The following is a 12,085-nucleotide window of genomic DNA, read 5'->3' on the forward strand; positions in this document are numbered from 1 at the left end:
CAATGGGATGACCATTGAAATATCTATGAAGCTTGCGCGACGCGTGTGTTAATGACAAAACTAACTTTTCCATGATGGAGTAGCGCGTCTCAGGATCTGTCAGCACCCGACTCACATAGTATATTGGCGTTTGGATTCCCTTGCGATCCACCAACAATACTGCGCCGATGGCGCGCTCTCCTGCTGATAGGTACAATGTCAAGATTTCACCAGGAAGTGGAGCTGTGAGCACGGGCAGATTTATCAAACACTCTTTTATCTCACTGAAAGCTTGCTCGGCCTCAGGAGTCCATTTGAATTGGCTTTTCTTTAAGCAATTTCTCAATGTGTTGACAAATGGGTTAGATTTGCTTACATGGTTCGCTAGGAACCTGTTGATTGATACCAATCTACCATTCAGCATCTGGACTTCTTTCATGGTGGATGGCGAGGGCATGTCAAGGATGGCCTCCACCTTCTCAGGGTTCACCTTGAAACCATCCTTGGTGACCATTACACCTAGGAATTTTCCCTCTTGTACGCCGAAAGTGCATTTGCTCGGATTGAGCTTCATGTTAACTTCCTTTAGGCGCCCAAGGGTTTCTTCGATGTCTTTGAGCATTTGTTTTTCCTCCCTGCTTTTGATCACCAAATCATCCACGTAGACTTCTAGGTTTCTCCCAATTTGCTCGCTGAAAACGGCATCCATAAGTCTTTGGTAGGTGGCTCCCGCATTCTTCAAACCAAAGGGCATTTTTGTGTAGCAAAAAACACCCTTGTCGGTTCTGAAGGCGGTCTTGTCCTCATCTTGTGGTGCCATTTGAATCTGGTGATAGCCCTTGTAGGCATCCAGGAAACATTTGAGCTTGAATGGCGCCACGGAGTCCACCTTTGCATCGATGTTTGGGAGGGGGTAACAATCTTTTGGGCATGCTTTGTTGAGATCCTTGAAGTCAATGCACATCCTCCACGACCCGCTACTTTTCTTTACCATCACAGGATTGGCTACCCATGTCTGGTATCGTATTGGGCGGATGATGTTTGCGCGCAGTAGATCCTCAACCTGCTCATTCATGGCCCTCGCCTTCTCATCCCCCATGACTCTCTTCTTTTGAGCAATTGGCTCTACAGACTTGAAGGTGTTGAGAGAATGTTGTGCCAGGTCTCGCGGAACCCCAGTCATATCAGAGTGTTGCCACGCGAAGACCGACATATATGCTGTGAGCAATCTTTTCATTCTCAACCTCGTGTCGTCTGATATCGTAGCGCCAATTGTAATTGTTTGCTCCGGGAATTTTGGGTTGAGAATCCATTCCTCTGGCGCGTTGTCTGCCATTGGAAGTTTCATTCTCCCTTCCCGCGGAGTACTTGTCACTGCACACAAATGATCTCGGTATACAAAAGTTACACCTGTTAGAGTTGGGAACCCCAACGCGCCGTGCGCTGGCGACGGTATGGCGTTGAATTGGGCAATCGTTCCTCTACCCAAGATCATATTGTGGCATGAAGTGGTGGGCAAGACCAAGAAGTTGACAACTTCGGCTCGCTTGTGTTTATCATCCCCCATAGTTAGCTCAAATTGTATTTGACCTAGGGGATGAATGATTTCATTTGAAACACCAGAGATCGGTGCATTCACAATTTCAAGCCTTGCTTGGTCTGCCGGATCCAGTTTCCTGAAACATTGCTCATACATGATGTCTGATTCGCTGCCAGTGTCCACCAGGACTTTTGACACTTCATAATGAGCAATGTGTGTAGTGATGACAAGAAGACTGCTGATGGAAGGGCCTCCCCTGATTCTTGGGAAGATGACTTGTTGCTCGCGCCAATCTCCTTGGATTTGCGCGCTTCTCTTTCTTGATATTTTCCCTTGCCTTCCTCCCTCGGCTACACAGATTCTTTTGTACTTTTTGCTGGCTGAGGCTCCTGATTGTTCATTTTCTGGTCTTGAGTTTTTTACCAGGTGAGCCAGCTTGCCTGATTTCACATCTTTTTCAATTGCATCCTTCAAGTGGTGGCATGCATCAGTGTTGTGTCCTGTGGACTTGTGAAACTCACAGTACTTGCCACTGTCTGATGGTCCCTTGTAGTGTAGTGGCTTGGGGCTTTTGAACTGGACATTCTCAGTGCTTAACACCTGTGAAGGCGTTTTAGTGAGGGGAGTCCATATTCTTGGCAGAGGTCTGTTAGGATCTCTGCCGCCTTCCCTCTTGTCACCCTCCCCGCGATTACGAACATCTTTTTGGGGCTGGGGTGAGCTTGGTTGCGCCTGCTTTTCTGCGGAAGAAAAACTGGTTGGTTGCAACCTGGACCATACAGAGTTCTGTTTGCCCCTCTTTTCGTTGCTGCGCGGTGTCTCAGCTTGATGCGCTCTTTCTCTTGCCCTATCTTGGGCAATTTGTTTTTCATTTCTCGCGAAGACTCGCGATGCTTCCATTAGTTTGGCCCAAGTGGTGGGCATGCCATCTCTGCTTACGAGAGCTCGGCGGAGTTGATCACTGCGCGCGCCTTGTATAAAGGCCACGCGCAAGAGTTGCTCAGTGATACCTCCGATTGCCAGAGACTCCTGATTGAAACGTGTTATGTAGTCTTCAATCGTTTCATCATTCCTGCGCACGCAGTGCATGATGTCATCAGGGTCGCGCGTGTGTCTGCGCTGTTGTACGAAGTGGGCTTGGAACTTTTCCAATAGTTCCTCGAACCCATCGATTTGCCCAGTCGGCAAGCTCTCGAACCAGACACGCGCCGCGCCCGTTAGGCAGCGAGCAAACATGTGACACCATGTTGGCATCGTCCAGCTTTCTAGGTTTCCCGTGTTGTAAAAACCTTGCAAGAAATCATCTGGATCTGTTGTGCCGTCATATTTGCCCAAACCACTTGGCATCTTGGTTTTGTGCTGGATGGGAGCCTTCGCGATGCGCTCAGTGAACTTTGAATGTTTCACCAAGATGGCTGGTCTGTACGGTGTGGTTACGTCCACTTGCCCTCTAACTGGTGGGCTGTACGGTATGTGCAGATCCAGATCGGCTCTGGCTCCAGGCGCCATGTTCACGGGCGCGCGGAGCTGTGAGCCTCCTGCATGAGTATCTCGCGTCTTCCTCATGCTGTGCACTTCTTCATCACTAAACTCAGTGTGTGCAGTGTGAACATAATGTCCTTCTTCCGGCGCGCGCGCCCTTTTTGTTCCATGAACAGTTTGCTTATCAAACGCTTGCCTTTGTGTTTTGTGTTTGACTAGCTCATTGTACTTGTCCATTAGACGCCGTTGCTCGTTTATGAGCCATTCTTTAGGGTCATTTGTTTCATCTTCTGGACCCATTGGTCCTTTTTGTTTCGCGCCGGCAAGATTTTGTAACGTGAGATCGTCTGAAGGAGTTTCAGTCTGGCCATGAGGAGTTGTGATGAAGGGACAGTTACTGGTGGTGCGCGTAGAATCACGCGGCACCCTCAGAAACTGCTGTCCCTCATTAACATCCTCACGTTCAATATCCTCCGGAACTTGATCAACGTTACGAACGCCAGAAACCATGGTGAAAAATTTTTTTATATAGATCTGATGAGATCTTGTTGCCGTTGTAACAACGGATGGCGCCAATGAAGAAACGTGGATCGACTCACTGGTAGACGATCTACTTTCCTCGGGTGTGATTATGCTTTTTCACCGATGGATCTCTGGGATCTGGGTTCTTCCACCTACAAAATGAACAGCACCGTCAACTTACCCCTCAGAAAGGGACAGAGGGGTCCTCTTTGGGGTAACCCTCCGGTGTGAGAATAAGTGTTTGTAGGAGAAGATAATAATATGAGAGTAAGGAAATGGAGTGTATTGCTTGATAGCTGAATACTCTGTAATTGGATGTGATCGGATGTCCTCTCCTTGTGGAGTTGATGTGGTATTTATAGTGCTAGGGTTTCCACTGATTGGGCTTAGACCCAATTAGGGTTTTGTTGGCCTCCTCCAATTGATTTGCGCCACGTGTCCTTGGGGACACCTGGTGCTTTTTCATTGGTTATAATCACGTGGTAGCACATGGGTTATGCTGAGTTGTCCACCTTTCATTTGGCAGCTGTCAACATCAGCATATTCTTATTCCTTAAAAAGATACCTTCTGGAAGGTTGTCTGACGTGCACAATCAAGGTTGCCCTAATCCTGATTTGGATAAGAACGAGGTTGATTATGTGCATGTGTGATATGCGCCTATCCTGAGGATGCGCGAGGTCTTCTCTTTATTCTCACGCGCAGATGTTTCATGCGCAGATGTGATATGCACAAGCATGTGATATGCGCCACGCACGGATGCGCCACGCGCAGATGTGATATGCGTGAGCATGTGATGTGCGTGAGCATATGTGATGCGTGAGCATATGTGATGCGTGAGCATATGATGCCTGAGCATGTGATGCCTGAGCATATGTGATATGTGTGAGCATATGTGATATGCGCCATGCGCATAGGTTTTGGCTTTGTGCCTTCATAATATCTTGATTTCAAGTCTCTTGTCTGTATCTTGTGGGTTGACCCGCCTCGCTCGGTGTTGAGGCGGGTACATACCTCTTCAGGAAGTATTTCATCACCAATCCAATAATCAAGCCAAAATAAAGCACTAATTCCGCTTTTCATAACCTGTTTTAAAAGCAGATCCAACCGAATCCCCATCAAACTCAAATCCTCAGCCGACCTCTTAACTTGTCTCCATGGGCCCGGGATCGATGTTTTGTCGGAATACTTTGCCAGTTCCTTGAAGTATGATGAATTGACCAAACCACCTTTATATATATAAATTAATTATACTAGATGCAGTATAATTAATTTATATATTATTACAAATATAATTATACCCTATGATTAGATGCATAAGAAATAAATATTAATTTGTTCGTTGGTCATTAAACATGAACAAAAAAAATTGTACGTTTGTTGTTAGGGCAAACACCGAAAAAACCGTGTTCATGTTTGTTAGGTCTTTTACAACCATACTCATGAAGTTTCGTTTTATGACTCGTGAGTGAGACATACTCGTTTTTTTTAAAAGGAAAAAGTGAATACGGTGCTGTTAGCTGTCTAACCTTACACGAAAAACCCACCAAAACTATGTAATTTTGATCAACACTTGAGTAATTAATGTTTAACAAATCCCTAAAAAAAACTTAAATACATAAAAAAGAATAAAAAAAAAAACCAAATACCCAAAAAGAAAGCACCAGTTGATTCATCGTCAATTCTTTCATCCTAAACCAATTAGTATTAATTATTTTATGCCATAACTCTCCCCAGTCTCATCTATTAATTTAAAGAGAAGGCTAATCATAATTCAGGTATTTCAGTGTTTTTAGGGATTTGTTAAAACATCAGTTGAATGTACAGGGACAAAGGAAGATACATAACTTGATTTTTTATTTGCTGAACATACAGAACTTGATTATTTTAGTTTTTTTTAGGGATTTGTTAAACATGGATTACGTAAGTTTTAATCAAAAATACGCAGTTTTGGTGGATTTTTCGTGTAAGGTTAGGCGGCTAACATCACCGTATTCACTTTCCCCATTTGAACCAGTTTTTATGCCAAGCCGAAAACTTAATAGGTAATCTTGAGTTACTTCATAGAAATTCAATAAATCCCTCAAAATATTACAGTACCAACAACAAAAGTAAACAACAATAAACTTGGTCTTTCATCTTCAACTCAAATGTTAAGAATAGGCACCCTGATTAGCCTGCTCATACAAGAACCGCTCTGACCGTCTATTTCCTCAAAGTCTGCATGATGTACTCAGCATAAAGATCCCTGCACCACCCCAAAATCAACATTTTCTTCACAATTATCATCATTGTCATTAAATATATGAAAAGAAATATAAATCCCCCAAATAATCAAACTCAAAACTTACATCGAGTACTGAATGGCATCATGAGCGGTATTTGAAGGCAGAAACCCATCAACTGCAACCTCTTTGTTCTCATTCTTCTTATCTTATTTCATTTGTCAAGAAAACTTAATTTTTCACACCAACAAAAAATTAAATAAAATTTCAAAATAACAAGGATACAGTCTTCAAAGAACCGGCGAATCTCCGCCAGACGATGAGGTGGCAGCTGGCTTATATCAGTGTAGTGACGGTACTCCGGATCATCAGCACACACTGCAATAATCTTGTCATCTTTTTCTCCCTAAACTCACACACATTGTATTTATTTTAATAAAATGATTCATAATTACCAACACAATAACAACAACCATGATGATGAAGATTGACGAACCTGGTCAATCATAGGCATTAATCCAATGGCCCTGGCTCTAAGAAAACATCCAGGTAACACAGGTTCCTGAAACACATGATTTTGTCATTTAACTTGGTTTTGGTATGAAGTGTAAATAAAAATAAAACATGTATAAATAAATTATTAAATACCTGCATAAGGACTAGGACGTCCATCGGGTCATTATCTTCGCACAGGGTACGGGGAATGAACCCATAGTTATGAGGGTAGACCACGGATGAATATAGGATGCGGTCAACCTGCTCGTTAATATTAATGATTTAATATCTGGGTTCGTATAAAATGCATCAAAGAACCGTTAATTGTACCTTAATGAGCCCGGTTTTCTTGTCAAGTTCATACTTCACTTTGCTTCCTTTAGTGATCTCAATAACCTGTATACATACAGATTTCAATTTGATATGAAGCTAACTAAACAAAGGGAAATAATTATGAATGAATAGAATAAGTATTTAACTTACCACATTGACAACTTCGGGAGCTCCGGGTCCTGTGTCAGCAAGGAAGGGTTAATAATTAGAACAGAGGTTTCCGTGAGTAGCTCTAGATCAGCTTGTTAAGAGCTTGAATTGATCTGAGCTTAAACAGGCCTGAGGCTGAGCTCGAGTCTAAATTGAAGCACGTTTATTAAACGAGCCTGAGTTTTATTCGATATAATAAATATAAATTTACATAACGAATGCTATTATACATGTAAATATGATAATGATAACTAAATAATATTTATAATGCTATGTATATAAAATTATCTCTCTATATATAACCATATGTACAAATAATTATGCGTATAAATTAAAATAATTAAATAACTAAATAATAACTTTAAAATTAGTGATCAGAAGCCTAGCTTAAACTCTTTTACGTTAAACAAGCTGATCTTGATTCTTGAGTGAGCAAACGAGCCGAACAGTTGGGTTCGTTTATACCCGTGATCAAGGAATAAGTAGCAAATTAGTACCATGAACTAATTGTTTTGATTACTATGGTTTGAAAACGCAATAACCAGGGGTTAAATAATCAGTTTTCACAAATAAAATTACATACTCAAAGGTCTCCTAATTTTTCAGAAACTTTTGGTGAGATTTCATATTGTAACCAAATCAAAATCAGAAGTCGCCAAAACACACATCCAACAAATAGGGGTCCGGACCCGTTTAGTGGTATTCTCGGTTGGTTGACCGTATTGTAATAACCGGCTCATGGGTTTATGGTCACCCGTATTCGTAATAATAAAGATGAATAAGAGATTTGATACCAATCTCAAGATCATGCCATGGATGAGCAGCAACAGATCTCCTAGACAAGGATGACAGGATCCTTTCGTTCAAACGAGGAGGAGTACGCTTCTGTTCACTCATATCTCTCTCTCTCTCTCTACAATAATATCATATGAAGTTATCATCACAACGATAAATATTAGAGAGATCTAAAGTGGACACAATACATACCTTGGTCTTGGTTGTATTAAGATGGAAGATGTTGAAATGGTCGCAGATGTAGGGGAAGTATATATACTGGGGGTTTGGAAGTCAAATGAAATGAACGTGGAAACATGATGGATGGATGACAGGCTACGTTGGACTAGGGTTTTTAACTATTAATGTTTGGTGTGATTGGTCCCAGGACTTTGTCTTCCATATCTCTCCCACTCGTCCAACTCAACTCAGCTTTATTATTTGCAGATGTGGCGCCCAGTCATAAGTACCATATTTTAAACATGTTTGTTTATATGTAAATGCGACTTATATATTTTTTAATGAGAAAATGATTGTTTTAGTCCCTGTGGTTTTTAGACGGAATCACTTTGCCTCCCTGATAAAAAATATGAACCGTTTGCATTCCCGTGTTTTAAAAGTTGAACCATTTTCGTCCCTCAATCTAACATCCGTTAAGTTCAAGGTTAAAATCAGGGGCATATATGTAATTTTGCACCACACTATATTTACCCTAGGATAAACTAAACTTCAATATTACAAAGTTCAGACATATCGCCGTTCCAAGTTCGTCGGTCCACATTCGCTGGTCTCCGCCGCCGCCGGTCACAGTACACCGTTCTCAATCCGCCGTTCGCCAATCTTTGGTCAATTTCACCCTCTCCGTTCACAATCTGCCGTTCACCCTCTCCATTCTCCGGTCAATCGCCGGTCAATCTATATCGCCGTTCACATTCAATGACCCGTGTGTGGAGGCTACGTCTTCCTGACGAGGAATTTGATATACAAACTTACTGTAAGTTCAAATTAGGTTTTTCTTCTTTATTGTTATTAGTTCAAATTATAATGAAAGATTGATTTTTTTCGTGTTAATTATAGATGATAGCAGCTTCTTTACGTTTAATATTTTCCATGGTGGTGAGATTTCTCAATTTCCGGGTAGAGCTTACGGGGGAGGCCGATCGGTTTTCATCGACAATGTCGAGGTTGGAAAAATTGGTAAAGGTGATTTGGTGGATATGGCCAGGAATCTAGGATATCCACCTAGCGAGGTATTTTACTTTCATTTTAGAGTGGATTGGGGTATACGTCCATTGTGTGACAATCTCGATTTTAAGAAAATATTTGATATTGTAAGAGGTGGAATTAAGGCGGTTGAGATATATGTTGAACATGGGCATTCACGTGTGATAAACAATGTATTGTCCTCTTCCTGTTTTGACTTTGCAAATGAAAAGGGGCATGAAGTTGATGTTGATATAGAATACACGTCAAATAGGTTAAATGAGGAAGATGATAATGAAACTGATTCACATGAATCAGATTCATCTGAAACAGAGGATGGTCCAGATTATGTTGTTGAAGAAAATGGTTCTGACTATTTGGAAGATGTAGAAGTGGACATGAGTATCTTCAAATATAATGTTGATGTCGATGTGGTTGAAGTTTATAATGCCACATATAATGCCCTGGATGATTATGAAGGTGATGAACAGGAGAAGAGTATTGAAGTTGACCGTGTGTATAGTGATGAAGATAATTCCACTGTGTTGAATACCGTGAAACAGAGGATAAGAAGGAAAGCAATTTGTCCTGGGACTGGGAGTGATGTATGCCCATTCTATGTCGGTCAGTTAATTGAAGATAAGGATACGTTGAATGAAATGGTTAAAGAATATGCGGTGGCATCAAGAAGAGATATTTTCATTAAGAAAAATGACAATATAAAGTATAGAGTTGCGTGCTTGGGTAAGAATCCTACTTTGGTTAGTGGTGAGGGTTCAAACTTGCCAATTAGGGAAAACCCTAAGGCTCAAAGTGTAAAAAAAAACATTAAACCCACTTGCCCTTGGGCAATTCAGATCTCAAGACCATCCATTTCAGATAAGTGGTGTGTGAAGACAATCTCCCACCAACATCAATGTCTCCAAACTAGGATTGTTAGTTTATACACTATGGGCACTATAGTGAGGGAGATAGAGTCAGAAATTGAAATCCCCGTGAAATCACTTAAAGATAAAATCCAAAAGAAGCACCAGATCCGCGTTTCGAAAATAAAAGTGAGAAGAGCAAAGAAGTTTGCTAATGATAAAAAAGATGGTGACTTTATTCAACAGTACAGTATGCTAAGAGCCTACCTTGAACAACTGGTAAAAGCCAACCCTGGCAGCCATGTCAAAGTAGATGTTGAACCATGCCATGACCCTAACACTCCTACTAGGCAATTCAGGATAGTTTATATATGTTATGATGCTACAAATAGAGGTTTTCAAATGTTGGGAAAAGAAATTTTTGGGTTTAGATGGGTGTTTTATGAAAGGCCCATTTCCAGGTCAAATCTTGACTTCAGTAAGTATTGATGCTAACAAGTGTATTTATCCGGTTGCTTTTGCACTCGTGGAAAGTGAAACTATGTACTCATGGACATGGTTCTTAGAGTGCCTTAGAGATACACTTGATTTGCCCACCGATGCTAACTTCACTTTTATTAGTGATCGTCAAAAGGTAATTTTGTCCATGCTCTTTAGTTGTATTTTGTGCTCTCTAGTTGCTGTTAATGCTGTATTTTATGTTTTTTGTTGCTTTTAATGCATTATTGTTGCTGCTAATGCTGTTTTTTATGCTGCTAATGCTGTATTTTAATGCTGTATTGCTGTTAATGCTGTTTTTATGCATTATTGTTGCTGTTAAGGCTGTTTTTATGCTGTTATTGCTGTTTTCATGTTGGAAATGCTGTTTTTTATGTTGTATTGTTGTTAATGCTGTAAATGTTGTTAATGCTGATGTTATTATTTGCTATTTTAGGGCTTAATTCAAGCGTTAGAAAAAGTGTTCCCTAGAGCTGAGCATCGATTTTGCGTCAGACACATCATTGAGAACATGAAGAAGCAATAGCGTGGAGATGTGTTCAAAAACATGTTCTTAAAAGCAGCTGGTGCCACTTCCATCCCTTACTATTTGAAAGCTATGGAGGAAATAAAGGAAGCAGATGCTACATTATATGATTGGGTCAACTAGATTCCCGCTATAGCATGGTCAAAAGCACATTATTCAGGTAGGGCAAAGTGTGATATGCAATTGAACAATATGTGTGAGAGTTTTAACAAGCAATTGGTTGGAGCAAGGGACAAGCCTGTGATCACATGCTTGGAGTTTATCAGAGAGTACATGATAAAGAGGATTATTAATGTGAGAAAGATGATTTCAAAGGCTGCAGGCCCTTTAACACCAAATGCTACAAAAGCATTTGAAGAAATCAAGACCGAGGCATCACAATTGACTGTTCTTTTGGTGGATGCTGATAATTACTAGGTAAAATATTATTACATGCCATTCGTTGTTCTTATTTTTTGATTCTAAAGTTGCTTTTTATATTGATAGGTGAACAGTATAAGGTCTCAATGCATGGTGAACGTGAAATACAAAACATGCACTTGCAGGAAGTGGTATTTGACAGGGATGTCGTGTAAACATGCAGTGACGGATATAAATGACATGGCTATAAATAATATGAATGTTGGCATACCTGAGCAATGGGTTTCTAAAGCTTATTGGGTAGATACTTGGAAAAGGTTGTATGATAAACAAATAATGCCAATCCCTAGTGAAGATTATTGGATGCCTTCACGGGTTCCAACAACACTGATTCCACCAAAACATCATAAGCAGGTAACAAAATGAGCCCGAGCTTTGTTATCGAGCTCGAGCTTCAATAACTAATAAATATATTATGTTATATATAATATTACAATTGAAAAAACATGTTCAATAACTAAAGTATTAATTCAACATTTTATTGTGTCTTTTGCATAGATTGGGAGGCCAAAGAAAAAGATGAATAAGTCATGGAATGAGAGGACAAAAAGAGCTGCTGAGGATAAAAGGACAAAACGAGTAGAAGAGGTTGAGAAAGTGTTTTCTAAGAGAGGAAGAATGACAAGAAAAGGAGGCACAGTAAAATGCGGAAACTGTGGTGGTTTTGGCCATAATCGTAAAGCCTGCACCGGTAATGATGGAACGACAACTACAAGTGCACAACGTGGGTGATGATCTTGACTTTTTATTGTTATGGTTTATGTGAAGTTATTGACTTTTTAATGTTTTGGGTTTGACTTTTAATTCTAGACTTGGTTATGTGTGATGGTAGACTTTTGGGTGTTTTGGGTTTGACCTTTAGTTTTAGACTTGGTTGTGTGAGATGATATTGACTTTGTTTTGGACTTTGTTATGTGTATGATATTGACTTTGTTAGTACTAGGTAAGCAAACATTTTCTATGGATGTTTTTTCCTGTTCCACCTGGCAAGCATTCGAGATGATATCATTGACAGGTTCCACCCCTGTTTTAGTTGGTTTGTTTTTGTTAATATATCAGAAATTAGGAGGTTTA

General features: G+C 40.5%; 2 protein-coding genes across 2 annotated transcripts; one reads left to right on the plus strand and one right to left on the minus strand.

The window, feature by feature from the left end:
- Positions 1-5,532: 5,532 nt before the first annotated feature.
- Positions 5,533-7,629, minus strand: LOC143547362 (soluble inorganic pyrophosphatase PPA1-like). Its single transcript, XM_077038808.1, has 8 exons — positions 7,519-7,629; positions 6,725-6,753; positions 6,572-6,637; positions 6,395-6,502; positions 6,243-6,308; positions 6,032-6,152; positions 5,873-5,954; positions 5,533-5,769 (listed from the first exon to the last, which is right to left on the minus strand). The coding sequence occupies exons 1-8, from the start codon at positions 7,619-7,621 to the stop codon at positions 5,727-5,729; spliced, it is 618 nt and encodes a 205-aa protein (XP_076894923.1). The 5' UTR covers positions 7,622-7,629; the 3' UTR covers positions 5,533-5,726.
- Positions 7,630-10,783: 3,154 nt separating this feature from the next.
- LOC143547839 (uncharacterized) lies at positions 10,784-11,743 on the plus strand. The gene is made up of 3 exons (XM_077039159.1): positions 10,784-10,987; positions 11,078-11,365; positions 11,510-11,743. Exons 1-3 carry the CDS (start codon positions 10,784-10,786, stop codon positions 11,741-11,743), a joined length of 726 nt encoding a protein of 241 aa, XP_076895274.1.
- The last annotated feature ends 342 nt before the right edge of the window (positions 11,744-12,085 follow it).

The sequence above is a fragment of the Bidens hawaiensis genome, unplaced genomic scaffold (genome assembly GCF_021521415.1).
Source record: "Bidens hawaiensis isolate Kalapana, Puna unplaced genomic scaffold, B.hawaiensis_p1.1 tig00000905_1, whole genome shotgun sequence".
NCBI lineage: Eukaryota > Viridiplantae > Streptophyta > Magnoliopsida > Asterales > Asteraceae > Bidens > Bidens hawaiensis.